Raw genomic sequence first — 16,931 nt, 5'->3', positions numbered from 1 at the left:
GGCGCTCTTTCGAAAAGGTCAGCAAAATAACGAGACAACGAAAAAAAAAAAAAAACTGGGAGCTCGCGTGGTCACCGCGTTGGCATGTTGCAAACTCGGCGAAGCGCCGACGTTTTGTCTCGCATGTCACGCCGGTGTTTTTTTTTTTTTTTTTTTTGTGAACGCCGGGAAGTTGGCACTTAGCAATGCGTACGTATAAGAGAAAGATTAGGCAAACATCTCAGTGTGGAGGATTGTGAGATGCCCTGAAGGTCTTTCTCTCTCTTTATGTCAAGGAAACATCGCTGTGCGCGCACAGTGGACACAGCAGCATATAGAACAAAAGCAACGCTTCTGTGAATTTTCTTACGCGGCATATCAGTATCGCAATGACCAATCACCGACTACCGGCAAAACACCTCTGGGAACGGCAGTTTGCGAGGCGTCGTTCGGAGGGTCTTTCTTGCTCCTCTCTCCGTGTCAAAGGAATCGTCCCGACTGACAAACCGTGCGCACGGTTATAGAACTTACTCACTGTTGACGTACCGCGCGACATATTGATATCGTAACGATCAATTTCCCGATTTACGATAACCAGTTTCGACCTGCATATATAGCTTCGAAGTATTGATTGCCTAGTCACGAGCGGTAAAAGAAAATACATCAACATTAATTAAGAGTCATCGTCCCTAATACTTCGAAGGTTAATTTGCTGTTTTAGAATACCACTGTGCCGTGAATTTACATCTAACTCAAGAAATACACTTTAATTTTACTGTGGTGAAAGGCTACGGAGTAGCATATCAAGCACACGCGAGAGCAATATATTTCAACATAAAATTGACAAATCGATTAACAAACTTGATCCTTGTCGTCAAGGAGAAGGTCAATAAAATATTAATGACGCCACATAAAGCCAGTTGATAGGTGCGAACATATCAGCTTTGTGGGAAAACCGCTACAGCGTTACATTATTAAGGGTCGTTGGGTCTTTTTGTCAGCGTAACTATTTTCGCAGCTTATTACACTAAAAAAAAACGCATTGAAAACGCATTTCACGTGTTCGTAGCAGTGAAAGATTCAGCTAAGCAGCTCCAATTAAAGTAACCATAGTTTCGATGAGTTGGGAGCAAGGCGTTGCTGCGTTAAAAATGAAGAAATACAAGTTATCGCACATGAACTGCTGGCAGTGTAGTCGACTCTGATGAATGAAATTTCCAATCACCACACAGGGCTTAATAAATCGATGATGGAAGTCTCAAGAACACAACCACACAAACTTCTTTTTTTTAATCTATCAAACAAATCAGTTTACACATCGTTAACAGTGCCAAAACTACGAACTCGCCTAGAAAACTTCCAGGCAAGAACCACGCGGTTGGAACTACAAAAACGAGCTTTAAAAGCGCATTTCCAACTATGCAGCCGATAATCTCCGAAATTCAGAAGTCGCGAACAGTCGAAAAATCACACACACACACACATATGTAAGGTCGCGAGATGCAAAGCACGTGAAATGCAAGATACGTCACGCGCCAACACGCACCCAAAAAACCAATGGGACACGACTCGACAAGACCACCTTTGACTGACGTAGATATCCTACCGTTTAGCTCGAAATGAAAATCCACGCTCGGTCAGTGGCGTCCAGAAGCCTCCTCGCGAGCCGGTGTCAATCCTGTGATGCGGCGAGTCTCGAAAAAAAGTCGAAACACCCACCTGTGATATCACTCAACCGACGCACGTCATATCCACAAGGGGAATCGTCGCGCCTAGCGCATTGCCGTCGCCTTCTTGCTACGACAAGCTTCTCTCACCCTCGCCGCCTCTTTATCCGGGAAGCCCCTCTTTCTCGTTGCGATAGAAACCGGCCGTCAACCAATACAACAGACACACCGTTGCTACCGGCAACGTCAGATAAGATAAGCTTTCAACCCCCCGAAAGTCGGAGCTCCCTATGCGCCCAGCGCGGCGCGCTCCGAAAAAACTAGCACTCCATAGAAATCCGAGGCAATCACGTACGGGTCAGCTGTCAGAAAAACGCTAACACCCCAAGCGCCGATGACCTCAACCTAGCAGCGCGTCTTTTGTTTTGTTTTTTACGCATTTCTTTCCGGCGATTCACCTTGGCTGAAAAAGAAGCCACCGCGAGCAACTCGACGAGGTGGGTTAACAAACACAACAACGAAAAACACAAACCGGCCAGTCGCTTGAAACGCGCGCCTGGCGCGCATGTGTTTACATGTTCAACAAGCGGACGCTTCAAAAAGAAACACAAAAGGAGCGAATCAAGCAGCGCAAGAAGTACTCACCTCTTCGTTTGGTTTCTTGGTTGCGCACGGGCAGTCCACAACAAAAAAGAAACCCTTTCGAAGAAGGCAAAGTGACGTGACGATGTTACATGCTTCGCCTCACCCCGGCGTCGCGACTTCTTCCGTAGCACTTTTTTTTCTTATTTGATTCCTTGTAGTGCACACACAATCCGTGAATACCACAGCGACCGAGGCAGGGTCTTCTCTCTGAGACACGGCAGAAAAAAAAAAAAAAAACACCCAACTACAACAGCATCGCGCGTTGAAGTGCTTTTCTTCTGGTCGACACCACCCCAGCGCTGCTCACGAATCCTCGTTACTTCCTTCCTTCCTTTCCCGGCAGTTCTTTTTAACTTCCTTTTGTTTCTCCGGGGCTTGCTCGTTACAGGAAGTCAACTGGCGACGTCTGATGTTTCACGGAGGGGGGGCTGGGGGTGGAGGAAGCAATTTAGGAGCGGCCGTTCGCCTTCTTTCCTCGACGATGCGGGAGTCTGACCCGATCCTTGCTTCACCACCGCGGTGTACGATCAAAGATCGTCGACGCCTCCTGATCGACGATGATGCGCGCTGCGTGGCCGTAGGATTTGGCCGTGCGCCACGGAGGGAACCCCTTCCTTATCGATGACATCGTTGTTGCTCCCTTCGCCTCGGCTATTTTCAAAGGCGCATCGGAGTAGGTTGGATCGAGCGCCGCACCGCAGTGCAGCACAGGGGAGAAGCGCGCGCCGGTGCAAACTATGTTAAAGCTCTGCAATACACCGAAACCACTACACACCACCGTCTCACCGGAACATAAACGGGTCTCCGCGAAAGACGATGCCGTCACTTGAACCAGAGTAGCTCGCAGTTGTATCGCGCTGTAGTCCCGAGTTGTTGCCGTGCGATGAACGATCCGTCGTCGTATGTTTCGCGACGCTACGGTAAATGTCGCGTTGCTGTCACTCGCGGGAAGACGCAACGACGGGACGCGCTAGATTAGGCCACGAAGGCGGGTGCCTGTCTTTTGCAGGTACTACAGAGAGGAGGCGGTGATCCAGGGCGCGTCTGAGAGGAAAACATTATTGCAACCGAATTAACGTCGTAGACGGCGCCGCCATCTTTGATGATGAGCAGCGGCGGAATGTTGTTGCCAGCAGGCACACGAACCGAAAGGTCATTACGATTGCGTTGGTCGCGTCGTTCGTACCTGCCAATTACTTTTTTTTTTTTTTTTGGCGCACTCTCTTATCTGCGGTATTTCAAACTTGGCAACGGGCGCGCGCACAGTCTTGCTTCTTGAAACGAGTGTGGCCTTGCGTAGAAGTGTAAAATGCCTATGTTTACCAATGAGCTAACGCACGTGCACAAGGTCGCGTTTCCGCGTGCATTTTTTCGGTTCCTTTCGGTCTGTTTGCGCAGTTTCGAAACCGCATAAACCTTTTGCCACGCCTTCTATGAATCACCTGGGAATTCGTTTCTCATTCGTTTTACGGGCAGTGCCATATTTCGTTCAGGAAAGACAGCCCCGCCTTTGAGCCCTGCCAGAAGTTTGTGCGACAACTTCACCGCGGCTTTATCAATTTCTTTATCGCTCGCCCTTCACGCTCTAAGCCGATTCCGCTTTCGATAAGTCAAGCAAAAGCGCCGTTCAGCCCACTCGCTACGTTATGAAAAGCGAAAAGGAAGTATCGTTGCAATGATTATCTCGTCTCATATCTAAAACGCCAGACGGGCATCAATATGCATCATTGGGCTGAGCATGCAGTTTCAGGCGCTGGAATATTTAAAGAATAATCCATTCTATCTTAACACGACATTGAAGAGGATATCTAATGAAGGCGAGTCTACGAGGCTGTTTCTTTTCAAGTCGCTGTGGCCAAGTACAGCCAGATAACAGATGATTTGCAACGTTACTGAAGCAGCCATGTTGGAACACCACCATGGTGGGGTGCTAACTTTGCGACGTTTTATCAGTGCATCGCGTCCTTCGTTACTCATGCACAGAGACCCAATAACGTTACAGCGACGTCGTTAACACCGTGATGCAGGTTAATCGCCGCATGATTGAATTGGCTTGAGGTCATCCAAGCGGCCATGTTACGCGTCCATGGCGTTACGTGCCAGCTAATAATAGACTTCAGACTGCAGTTTTTGCGGACTCGAAGCGCCACCTATCAACGAAGTTTTGAGTAGTGCAAAGCCCTACTCCCTTGCATAGTTTGCTGCGCAACCAGGTGCAACTACAGCGTACGAACCAACGATTGAGCTAAGTATTATGTGTATTTGCACATTGAACACTCAGAAAAAGAGCTACGAATTTCTTCCCCTAGTCAGACGCGTCGCCGAAGCGCCGTGAAGTGCTTGCTGGTTCACTCGCCTGAACGAAGGAGAAAACAAGAGCAGACGCAACAGCTCCGCGTTACACGAAAAAAAGACCCCAGTCTGCGCTACTGTTGCGTTGTGAATTGCCACGGACGTAAATGACTTCAGTTTTACTGATTTGCGCAGCTTTCGCAAAGCAGAATGGCGAGAGCGCTAAATACAGGCCGTTGCAAACGTTTTGGGCAAGCGATTTACTTGCGTTTTCCACAGTCGTTCGCTTAAGTAAGTGTGATAATGTAGGTCTCCTGTTATTGTCCTGTTATTCTTTTGAAGTAGCTTTGACGGAGAACCGTAATAACTTTGGATATGAAGCTTAACAGACCCTCTGACCACGGTGCGACAATAGACGGGTGACGCCCGGCCGCGATAAACATCGCACACGCTGCGACCACCGATAATCTGAAGTTGTCGCCACCACACAGCATTACGCACGTAGGAATTTGAAGGCTCTAAATCCCGGCTTTAACGAAGAAATGCGAACACGTGCGTCATACTCGTGAATCGCAAAATGATCGCGATTACAGTGAGTTTTTGTTTTGTTTTTGTCGTTGATCTCCAGGATTACCGGAACTATATCGGAGGCATCGGCTTTGCCTTTCGTTGTACACTCAGAAAGTGGACATGCATGTATCTCTGTCTGCAATATATAAAAACGAAAGAATACCGTCAACAGGGCATTCGAGCAGGTGTAATAAAACAGTTCAATGCAAAGGAAGCGAGAAATCCTCGGAGCCATTCGCACCGGATAAAGCGAGCTTTGTACCTATGATCGCATAGATTGTTCCTGTATGCACTTCATCGCTTTGGCATCATGCGCATGCCCAAGTTTAATGTATTTAGGTGTTACAGAACGCACATCGGAGTGCTTGCCTCAAACTAGATGTCATGCGATGCTCGCTTGCAAGTAAATTGCCAGTTGCAGCAAGCCAAAATAAATGAAACATCTTCTGCATCGTGCCCGCATTCCCTTTGATGAGTTTCCTACTTGATGAAGCGAGGTTGGATTTAAGGAAGAAGCTTGCCAGGTCCTTAATTTTCAAGAAACCGCGCCTCAAGATTAACGAAACAGGAGGGCTACATGTTCGCTTGCTGGACGGCTCTCTTGTGCACTAACCATTTATGGCCGGCGCTGATGGTGGCGTTTTTCGCAGCGCCGCCTGGGCAGAGTCTGACGTCCATAGGATAACGAGATACACCATGAAAAATGCAATATACACACTTTATTATATAATCAGCTTACGAATCGGCACACAGCGAAATGTATTAATGTATATACAGCGAAATAGACTACACGTTGTCCCTTGGTTTTGTTGAAGTGTACCGAGAATGTACAGCCGTCACCGCCAGTCATTCATCACTTGCTCGTACGCCTCAGGATCGATGAACGGCTCGTCAACAGACCTTGAGTAATAAACAACAACAAATTACACACGCGATGATGCAAACAATACAGTTTACGTACACATATACAATGCAGCGATATGGAAACTCGGACAGCAGAACGTGGGTGCATGATCGGCACATTGTTTTAGAGAACTGGTTTTACATTTCGCAATGGCGATTAAGCGGACTTGGCACACCACTGGGATTTTAGGTGCAAAGAATACCTCTCGTCAAATGAAAAATTAACGCATAAAACATAAGGGGGCGACATCCACATTTCGCTTGAAACAGCAGGAACAAAAAAATATTTTCGCTCTTATCGACACTCATGCTATGGCGCAAATTTTCTAAAAAAATCTACATATTACGGTCTTCATCATTCAGTTTAACAATTGCCAGTACTACTCTCAGTGTAATAGTTTGCTTGGAAGTAGACACCGTTTGTGGCGGCGATAAAGGGTACTCGCACCGCTTTAAATGGTTCGCGAACAACTTTTCCACGCAATCATCAGTTGACCTCGGCATCGAAGTTCTCATAGTATCAGAGGATCTTGCGGATCAAAGGCCATAAGGTTTCCTTTATTTTTTTTAAATCCTTCAAGTGTGCAGTTAAAGAGCCTTTTAACCAACCAGCTAGAGGTCGAAATTCAGTTGTCGTGCGAAAGCTGTGCACAAGTGTAATGACCACGAAGCCGTGATAATATTCAGAAACACTGCCGCCTTTGGTTATCGAAACGCGACGATCACTCCATGCACTTTTTTCTTCACTACCCTTTGTTGGTATTCTCTCCCAAAGCCTCTCCTAACTCGCGCGAGATAGGGCGATACCACAGGAAAAGTTTTCCGAGGATGTCGCCCAATATCGCGCATCATACGTCATCGCCTACACGCTGCTCTAAACGGTGTCTACTTTTGGTTGCCCCATGACTCCGTCAACTGCGTGCTCGTTGTCAAACTGCTGTTGCCGTGTTAGGGGCAGCAGTAACTGATTCACTAGCACGCACATGCATGTGGGTAGCACAACGAACAAGCAGCGCGGACAGTTGCTCACAGTCCAACCAAAAGTCTTAGGCTCTTGCTCAACCAATCACAGCATCAACATGCTGTGCGTCAGAGATACAGTGAAACCTCGTTAAACCGTAGTTGGCCGGAGCTCGGAAAAAGTACGTACTAAACGGTAGTACTGCTTAACTGAAATAGCGTCAGGTCGCTCACTTACCTGTAAAAAAAAAAGAAACCTTCAGGGAGTGAGATGAAAGAACAAAAAACGTGCAGTAATTTATTAACTTCGCGTGACAAAGTCTGTAATCTTCATTTGACGACGCGGCGGCCTAGCAGCATCGACAGCAGCCTCAAACTCAGTTATGCTGTGAGCCAGCTTTACCGCCAGCCCCCCTTCTCGGCAAATACCCGCATGACGCTGATGCAATGCGCAGCTTCGACCACTGTCGGACCTGGATCACCCGTGTTGTCGCTTTCCATGTCGTCCTCATCACTATCATTTGGCGACACTTCGACAACCGAGGCAACAATGGCTTCGTCGGACATGTCCGGGGATCTCTGCACATCGCTGACTGCATCTCTGAAGTCGGGGAACGAAATCGCTGCCGCTCCAGCACTTCAGCTAGCAGAGTTTTGCAAACTTCGTCTACGATGTCTGAAGTCTGGTCAATGGTGTCACTGGCGTCATCTGCGTCGCCCGCACACACACTGAAGCCAGCACGCTTGAAGCGATTTTGAACTGTCGTTGCTTCAACCTGCTGCCACGAGTATTCGAGCAGGTGAATCGCGCCAATCAGGTCGATGGAGAATAATTTGCCACATTCAATGGCAAGAAGAAATCTGCGCAGCAGATTCTTCTTGTAGAGCTGTTTTACAGCTCGAATGATGCCTTGGTCCAAGGGCTGGGCAATCGCTGTTGTGTTTGGTGGCAGAATTGTCAACTTCACAGCCGTCAAGTTGTCCAGGGCGACGTGCGGCGAAGCGTTGTCTAAAATAATAACAACTCTTCTGTTCTTAGTCGCAAAACGACGATCGATGAGGCTCACGTACTCCTCAAAGAGTTTTGCCATCATCCATGCTTTGGTGTTGCTGCGATAGATGACCCCTGATGGCAACCAGGCGCCTTTGAAACATCTAGGCTTCGCCGACTTTCCAATCACGAGGAGCGGAGTTTTGTCGGTTCCAGTCATGTTTACGCAAAACGCCAATGATATTCTGTCTTTTGCATGCTTGCCGCCGGTGCACGTCTCGTCTTTGAACGCGAGCGTTTTGTCTGGTAGCAGCTTAAAGAATAGCGCCGATTCATCCATATTAAAGATGTCATCAGGTGCGTAGTCTTCCAAGATGTTCTTCAGCTGACCATTTTGCCACTGCTCCGCACCATCCTTGTCAGCAGCAGCACCTTCTCCCAAAACAGTTCTCGTGGTAATGCCATGCCTCGCCTTAAATCTGGCCAGCCAGCCATTGCTGCACACGTAGTTGTCATGGTTGAGCTGCGAGGCAAAAACCAGGGACTTCTCGACGAGCAGGGGTCCGCTGACAGGCAGACTTTTAGACCGTGCAGCTTTTCGCCACTTCACCAGCACCTCCTTTACATCCGAAAACGCCAAACCATGTAGCCGGCACCTTTTCGCAGTTGCAGCAGCACTGCTGAGCAACTTCTCTCTGAAATTCCAAATTCCACACACCGTGGTTAACGGCAGGTCCTTTTCGCGTGCCAGCGCCGATTTTTTAGTGCCACTTTCAATGACACGAATTATGTACAATTTCTCCTCTATTTACAGCACTCGATGCTTTTGTACCAGCTTCGCCATGACGCAAGTGCGAAGCAGCACAAGCACACATACACAACAAGTGAAAAATGACGCGAGAGCTGTACGGCACGGATCAACCAGAGAGCACCTATGCACAGTGCCAAAAGAACAAAGAAAGCAAAGCAATCGCACATCGTGTTTGCGTGTGGCAGCTTGAGCTGGCATGACGCTAGTGGGTATGGCATGACGATAGTTATAGCGTGAGAACAAAACGACGACACAGAGACAAGGAGGACACGAAAGACATGAGCACTCGCGTCTTTTGTGTCCTCCTTGTCTCTGTGTCGTCGTTTTGTTCTCGCGCTATAACTATCGTCGTGTATGCGTGTTTGTGCAAAGCGCCATCGCGTGGACAAAACCAGAAGCCTAGCCGGCCGAGTGCTTCTTGTTGCAGAGAAATCCAAGAGATGGCGCTCACCAACACAGCCGTCATCATCATCAACACAAACAAGCAAGGCGTGTTTCGATCTCTGGGGCTTGCTGTTCAGTCGGGACACCCATTGGAGGACGACATGCCGCGGCGAGTGCGCAACGAAAATTGGAAAAACTACTTATTAACCGATACATACGCGATAAGCTGGTACGGCTCATGCGGATACAAAATGCATTATGTTCAATGGCCGCCGAGTCCGGGATTCGACTTCACCATTTTTAAAACGAAACTACTGTTTACGTGGGTACGGTTTAACGAGGTTTCACTGTGCATGTTTTCGGTGTCACGAGAAGACCCGAAATGCTCGTAGAGAAGGAGCATTTGTTTCTTGGAATTTGTGGCGCACCGACAGCTCGTAGCGCTGCCACGTGTAGAATTGCTGATCACAAAGGTATTCAGCACACAACATGCGCGTTTACTTGAAATGTATGAAAAAATACCGGAGGTGGTTATAGGGACCCTTTAAGAATAAACCAATTCGCCCTTGGGATTACGATTAGGGGCCCTGCAACATTTTCCCTAAGTAATCATTGAATCCCTTCATTAAAGTAGTTTTTTGTTGCACGAATCGACTGCCACAAAAATTTGGAGCATCCGTCAAGTATGAGCGTAGTAATGGATTTGCCGCACACCTCAAGCACTTTCCATTTTCGCACCAGCGAGCGCGCTGAAAGCAATGCAGCGAGAGATGACAAGGGGGCAAAAACATAGATCCGTTTGTCAGAGCAGGCAACAACATTGAGCACCTTGTCCTTTCATTTTTTCTTTGAACATGCAGTTTTCTTTCAGTGTGATTGAAAGCGTGTGCACGAGCCTGTGGCAGTCAGGGTAACTCACAATGCTCAAATCAGCCAGTCATTGAAGACTCAGGGTCAATGACACCACTTGCCGACAGAAAAGTGAGCGATTTATAGCCGACTTAAAGAATTAATTGCGAATTCCAGGCTGCACGCTGCGGTACGGTGTTTGGCTCCCCTGGTCTTCAGAGCCTCGACTACCGATCAGCTGCATTTTCTGCCCACACTCAAAAAAGTGTAGCAGAGTCCCCTTAGGAAGGTTGGACTTTAGCCTCAAAAAACCAGGCGAAATTGGCATGCTTAAAGATGATGTACCAACAGTTACACAATCACCTTAATATAGTCTAGTCTTACTTGAAGCAATCCACACCTAGAACCACCCACCAGAAACAGACTCGTACCCTTGCCTCCAACGGATTTCACACAGATGCTTTTCAAATTCTCTGCCTTCCCACTTGCAATCAGAGAATGAAGTAACCCAAACCTCCCCACTACGAGTAGCACATCCTTAGCCATTTTCTCTAAGCTAATAGAACACAAATTGATAGCTTGGCAATTTTAATATGTTGTTACTCCCGTGTTTTTTCATTTTCATTTAGGTTAAGTTCCTATATATGAGAACTAACCGACATTGATGCCAGAGAGTGAGTGTATAGGGAATGCTATTTGTAGTATTTATGATATAAATGTGAAGAAAGTAAAGTGGAGGAAAGGATAGCTTGCCACTGGCCATGACCAAACCAGCAACCTTCAGCCTTTTCTACTTTTGTTTGACTTGTACCAAATCTCTGTCTCACTTTATCCATCTGCTCTGATTCCTGCAGGATATCTGTGGTAATTCCTGTGGGATTGACAGAATTTATAAATAAATAAATAAACTATGTTTCTAACAAGTACTAAGACGAAGTGAACTGATTAAATAAGGAGACACGTAGATTCAGGAAAATCAAAACTTTTCATTGTCAGACAGCTCCTACTATGCAGACTCTGGGGGCCTTAGCTCAGATATGATGCATACAAAACAGCAACAAGAGTGGGCACTTCTTTAGACAACAGTACAAGGGTAGGCTCATGTTTACACACAATAGGAGGACGTCAGAACTGGGCAATGGCAAGCAAAGACTGCGTGCCACCATTGTCAAGCCCCAACCCAATCTCTTTCAGAGCTTGCCCTGCTCACCTTATCGCGATTTCTCCGCAGAACAAACACTCGGATGCAATCAGGTCGTCCAGTTCGTTCTGAAATACAAAGCAAAATAACCACGCAGTAAAGTTGATGCTCAGATCTAGGACGGCAAGGCCTCATAGTAGAAGGAAAAAAAACAAGTTAAAAACCCAATCGTCGTATAGAGTAAGCCTGCATGAACTTATATAAACAAAATGGGACACTTACCACACAAAAATGATTGCGAGTTCAACGGGATTTGTTAACATTCGAGTCCTTTGCAAAAAAGACGCTTTCCATTCAGACAGTGACAGACCTCTCCACTAAAATGGAGGTCATGCCCGCAGCCAATGAAACGCAGTTTCAAAGCACAGGTCGAGCACCTCTTAAGCGCTGCTTACTGGAACGCTCCGATTTCTGCTGTTGCGGAAAAGCTTTTGAAGCAAATCGAAAATCAAGGAGGGAGGTTATCCCTAAATATGTGTCAGATCGTAAGAACTGTGTTGCACTCCCTTATCTGCACAATGTTTCACACAGGCTGAAAAAAAAAGGGGGGGGGAAGCGCGCTGATAACACTGCTGTATTTTCCGCCCCAGAAAATCTATCAAAGCTTTGTAAGTTCGTGAATCGTTCACCTGCAAATAGAGTAATATGCTCTGTGAAACACAGAACGCGCTTTGTACTTTGTGTTATTGGTGTCGTATATCTTATTCCGCAATACTGCGGTAAGATATACATAAAGCAAACCGGAAAGTGCTTGAACGACCGTTTACGAGAGCACAATAACGATGTGCACAATGCGGTTCAAGGACACCTTGGAATCCACTGCCGAGACTGCGAATGCGTGCCTCTCTTTTAGCCTTTGTGAGGTAATGGGCAAGCACCACTCGCAGGCCACGCGTGAGATAAGTGAAGCCTATCACATAAGATTGACGATACATGTGAAAGTTCCCCATCAGTTGCGCTGATGCAAAAAGAGATTGCATATCTCAACAATTTTTAAGCTGTGAATTTGTTTCCAGGTCAATCAACAAGAGACAAGAGTTTCGCTGACATTGTATCGCAGTGGTTGTTCCTGCACCCTTCTACGCATGCCCATTCTCTTCTTTTTTGCCTATATATATATATACCGTATTTACTCGATTCTACCGCGCCCTCGATTGTAACGCGCACCCGATTTCCACCGCGAAAAAAAAAAAACGTAAGACATCAATTGCAACGCGCACCCATTTCTCTCGCTGGCCCGCACGATCACACCACTCGAAAAAACGACTCCTTTCGGGAGCGTCTTCCATTTAAATATGATGTACGGGCAAAGCTTGTGCCCATCTGACGTGTAACAGACCATTGCCGTCACTGTAGTTTTACCGTGGACCGATGTCAGAACGCGAACTTGCTTCGCCCCCTTCTTCTCGACGGTTGTGGTGCCAGGCATGTCGAAGTAAAGAGGCGTCTGATCGGCATTCCCGATTTGCCCAAGCAGGTAGCCGTTGTTGTGTCGCAAGTTTCGGACGAACCTCTGAAAACTGTGAAGCTTTTCATCGTACTCCTCCGCAAAACTTTTCGCATATGCATGTTCCCCTTCGGAGGAAAAAGCCTTTCCTCTTCATAAAATTAGTTAGCCAGCACCTGCTCGCTTTAAACTAGCTCCGCATTAGACCTTTTTCTAAGACTAATTGCATAGCTCGCACTTGGAGCAGTTCTGTCGTCACGGGCCGCTGTGCGACTCGCTGCTCAAGCACATACTCGCCGAGCAGCTCTTTAATTTGCGGAAACCGACCCCGGTGTGGTCCACAGAAGCCTTTGCGTGAAGTTTTGCTGTCGACAATCTTCTGCTTTTGTTTCCGCCGGTCCCGCACGCACGTTTCGGGAACTCCGAATGCGACCCGATTTCCGTCCGTTTCTGCACACGCGATGACTTTTCTTTTAAAAGCGGCATCGTGGTGCACTCGAGTTTTGGTAGTCGGCCCATCCACGCCGTCGATTCAAATGCACTACTAGATGACGAACTCCTCAGCACACGTACAAAGTGCCGCACATGGGAAACACATAGGCAGAAATGGCCGACGCGGTATGCCGTTCCTCCGTGCCGACGCACGTAGGGGGCGGCCATTTTAGATTTGCCGATGGCAATAGATTGACCATAATTTTTTTGTTCGTACTCGATTCTAACGCGCATGCGATTCATGAACTCACTTAACCGGAAAAAAGGTGCGCGTTAGATTTGAGTAATTACGGTATATATATATATATATATATACACCACTTTAAATCATTGTTGAAAGTCGATGCTTTTTTCTACACTAGTTTTTTCGCTTCCGTAATTACGCTGCAACTACTTCTAGGTTGCGCTGTTCGTCCATTCAGTTATGCCCCAAATTACACCCCGAACTACAAGCGGGTCTGAGCTATATGCGGGCTGTTAAGATAAATGGCGACTATCGTTGTGGGTCAGAATGACTCCCCAGACTGCGTAACCTGTTTCTAGAATGTTGTTGCAGGTCAACATGACTTCCCAGAGGGTATGAACTGTTTCTAAAATGTTCTTGCATGTCAAAATGACTCCCCAAAGAGTGTGAACTATTTCTAGAGTGTTGTTGCAGGTCAAAATGACTCCCCAGAGGGCGTGAGCTGTTTCTAGAATGCAGAGGCGAGGGAACTCACCATGAGCTTCTCCCGCGTTGTCAACGATGGCAAGCCCGCCGCGGAGGACAAGGAGGCGCTGTCGTCGCGACCGCTGAGCATCGCCAGCTGCCTGTGGATGTCCTCGATGCGGCTTGCCTTCGTTGGGAGAGAGTGCTGCTGAACCTGTCCGGCATTCGAAGAGAGACAAGGAAAGAGTGAGCATGTGAAAGTGCAAGGACAATTTTTGAGACCACACTGTGCTTCAGTAATTAAACGTCTTTCGTGTGCTTACTCAAACCTCGATAAAACAAACCCAGGTATAAGGAGATATCGGTTATGACGAAGTAAACGAAAAATAGTCTTGCAAAATGTATACTCTTAGGAATATTATACCTTTATAACAAATTTTCAAATATAACAAACTTATTTTCGGATAAGATAACATTTGTTATAAAGAGGTTTGAGTGTACCAGTTGCAGCAGTGCTATTGAAATTTTAGCTTGACAGAGACTCTCTCCCAACAGTTCAACATACAATAACTTTTGCTCAATTGGTTTAGAGAAATCATTCTTATTTTTCTTGCTAACAGCTTTAATCCACATCATTCTGATATACAAATAATGATAATAATACTAATACAGCTGTACCGTTTTATAAGAGGAATGCTCTGGGAGCCATTTTTGTCATTGGAATGTGATGTCTCTTACAAGCAGGATACTTCGTATGCATTTTCTTATTAACCCGTATTTTACTACAGGCACACTTGTGTCTCTTATGTCCATCTGTCTCTTAGTATCAGTCTCTCTTATAAAAAAGTTAGGCTGTAATAATACCTGGGGTTTTATGTGCCAAACCCGCAATATGATAATGAGTGGTGCCGCAGAGGAGGACTTCGAAAATTTTGACCATCCGGTGTTCTTTAGCGTTAACTGACATCGCACAGTACACGGGCCTCTGCGATTTCGGCTCCGTCGAAAATGAGACTGCCGTGGCCGGGATCAAACCTGTGACCTTCGGGTGAGTAGCCGAGCCCTGTAACCACCACACCACAGCGGTACACAACCCTGATATGTTGATTTGATTCTTCTGTCTCTCAGTTTAGGCTAACTCTGGTTCGCATTATGTCTGAGAAATGTTTGAAATATTAAAATCTATGTATAATAAAAATCTAGCTCCATAGTGTTTCAAATGCACACACTAGTATACACTCAAACCTCAATAAAACCCAAATATAACGAAATATTGATTATAACAAAGCAAATGAAAAATAGCTTTGCAATCAGTAAACTGTTACGAATATACATTCATAATGAGTTTTGGGATATGACGAACTTATTTTTGTGCAATATGGAACTTTATTATAACGAGGTTTGAGTATACGTAAACTGATCATGTTTCACCTCGATCAATAAAGACTTGAAAGAAGTTACTTTCAAGACGTTTTCATTAAAGTGAGCTGATGATAAAAAGAAGAGAAAGATAAAAAGGGTGCAGCAGGTCTCTCACTCACCTCCGATGAAAGGCAGTCACCATGGAACATGTGCCCACACGGGAACAAGTAGAACGCCTGATTCATTACGGCGTACTCGCACAGAGCACACTTTGCGTCCGACTGAGCCACGGCGTACCTGTAACACCGAGGTGTTTTCGCTTACTCTCCTTGCAAGGCCCTAACAGTACTCTGTAATTACTCTTCTAGAAACGTGTTTCGATTACACTGCAATAACTCTCTTTACACAGCATTACATGCCCAATATAATTACTCCTTTTGTGGGTTATTACAGTTGCTACAGTCCCTTTAAAACCCTTTACAAGATGCTTGGGTACATGGGACAGCAGTCTACCTGCATAAAGAAAACTGCCAGGCCTGTGCGGAACGCGCAGCATAGTCGCAGCGAAAGCTGGAAGAGTGACCTTTCCAGAGTCTTTTTTTAAACACTCTTTGGGTAACTTCTACAAGCACACTTGCAGGGTACCCACTACGTCATTAACCATCCTATCTTTTGTAAAGTAGAGAGGCATTCACTATGCCATCCGTAAACATTCTTTGGAAATGCATGGTACCCGCTACACACTAGCGAGGAATTTTGTGCATTTTTATGCTGTAGCTGACGATGTTGAATAATTATGCCTGAGGCTTTTGCAATAGGTTTCAGCATTGAACAACCCACTCGTTATGCAATTTACATTGGGTGATGCTTGGTTGCTTCTTTGCTGTTCTAAAGTGCTTTACAGTGCAGTCCACTTATAACGATACCACATATAACGATATATCGGTTATAACGATGGGTCGACTTAACAGTCTCACTTTATGCATTGGGGCTATGGGGAAAAAAACCATATATAACGATATGTTATCCACCGCATATCGGATACAACGATGAAAAGTTTGCCGTGGACGGCATGTTTCATTCAGAATAATCGTAACATTTAGATTGATAAGTTCTTCTGAAACGAACTATGCCGAGACAAGACGAAAAGTTAGCGTAGGCGAGTACGTATCTGCCGCCACTGCAGGACAGCGCCGGCAGCGCGTCCCGGCCGTTCAAAAAGCCGAGGAGAGCATCGCGAGTTGGCGCGACGCGCTACAGATGGCGCCAGCTGTGTCACGTTTTGCGCCTCGCCGCGCGTCGACCGCGGAGAGGCTGAGAGAATTAAAAAAAAAAAATGCGACAAGCAAAGCGCCGCGCTCCGCGGCTCCCCGCCTTCTACAACGGCAAGCCGGCAAGCTACTCGTAGCTTGCCGAACGAAAGCGGGAAAGAGAGAGAAAATAAAAAAAGCGAAAAGCAAAGCGGCGCGGCGGCATGGGGGCGGGGCCTCGTTGGCATTCCGGCTGTGTACCTCTGACTGTGCTTTCTTCCTCCCACTGCTCCGACCCCGCCGTCGGTCAGTCTCTCTTCCTCAGCGAACCCGTGATGGTTCTTCGAAGTAAGAAATAAAGTCTTGTTTTTGACATCCTACTATCTACAATATTTATTAATTGGTGAAAATAGCAAAATGAAGCCTGGAGCTACAAAAGGTACGTCCGGCGACGATTTTTTGGCGGCAGTCCAGATATA

General features: G+C 46.6%; 2 protein-coding genes across 6 annotated transcripts in view; both read right to left on the bottom strand.

Annotated features, from left to right (window-relative positions):
• Window positions 1-2,480, bottom strand: part of LOC119179321 (prominin-1-A) — a 55,652-nt gene extending 53,172 nt beyond the window's left edge. For 4 of the 5 annotated variants that reach the window (XM_075868882.1, XM_075868884.1, XM_075868885.1 and 1 more), the window contains exon 1: window positions 2,292-2,480. The gene's annotated coding sequence lies outside the window, so the exon portion shown is untranslated. Of the gene's footprint in view, window positions 1-1,585; window positions 1,725-2,291 lie in introns of those variants that run through there. The other variant, XM_075868883.1, reaches the window with a different exon arrangement.
• Window positions 2,481-5,852: 3,372 nt separating this feature from the next.
• The window catches only part of dor (vacuolar protein sorting-associated protein 18 dor), a 47,868-nt gene continuing 36,789 nt past the window's right edge, over window positions 5,853-16,931 (bottom strand). The window contains exons 24-27 of the mRNA XM_075868881.1: window positions 15,382-15,499; window positions 13,911-14,054; window positions 11,262-11,320; window positions 5,853-6,053 (exon numbers count right to left, since the gene is read on the bottom strand). Of these exons, the coding sequence (XP_075724996.1) occupies window positions 5,990-6,053; window positions 11,262-11,320; window positions 13,911-14,054; window positions 15,382-15,499 (385 nt within the window). The 3' untranslated portion in view covers window positions 5,853-5,989. The remainder of the gene's footprint in view (window positions 6,054-11,261; window positions 11,321-13,910; window positions 14,055-15,381; window positions 15,500-16,931) is intronic.

Source organism: Rhipicephalus microplus, chromosome 7 (assembly GCF_043290135.1).
Source record: "Rhipicephalus microplus isolate Deutch F79 chromosome 7, USDA_Rmic, whole genome shotgun sequence".
In the NCBI taxonomy this organism is placed as follows: domain Eukaryota; kingdom Metazoa; phylum Arthropoda; class Arachnida; order Ixodida; family Ixodidae; genus Rhipicephalus; species Rhipicephalus microplus.
Note: the sequence above shows the minus strand (reverse complement) of the source record. Positions and strands in the feature narration are given on the sequence as shown.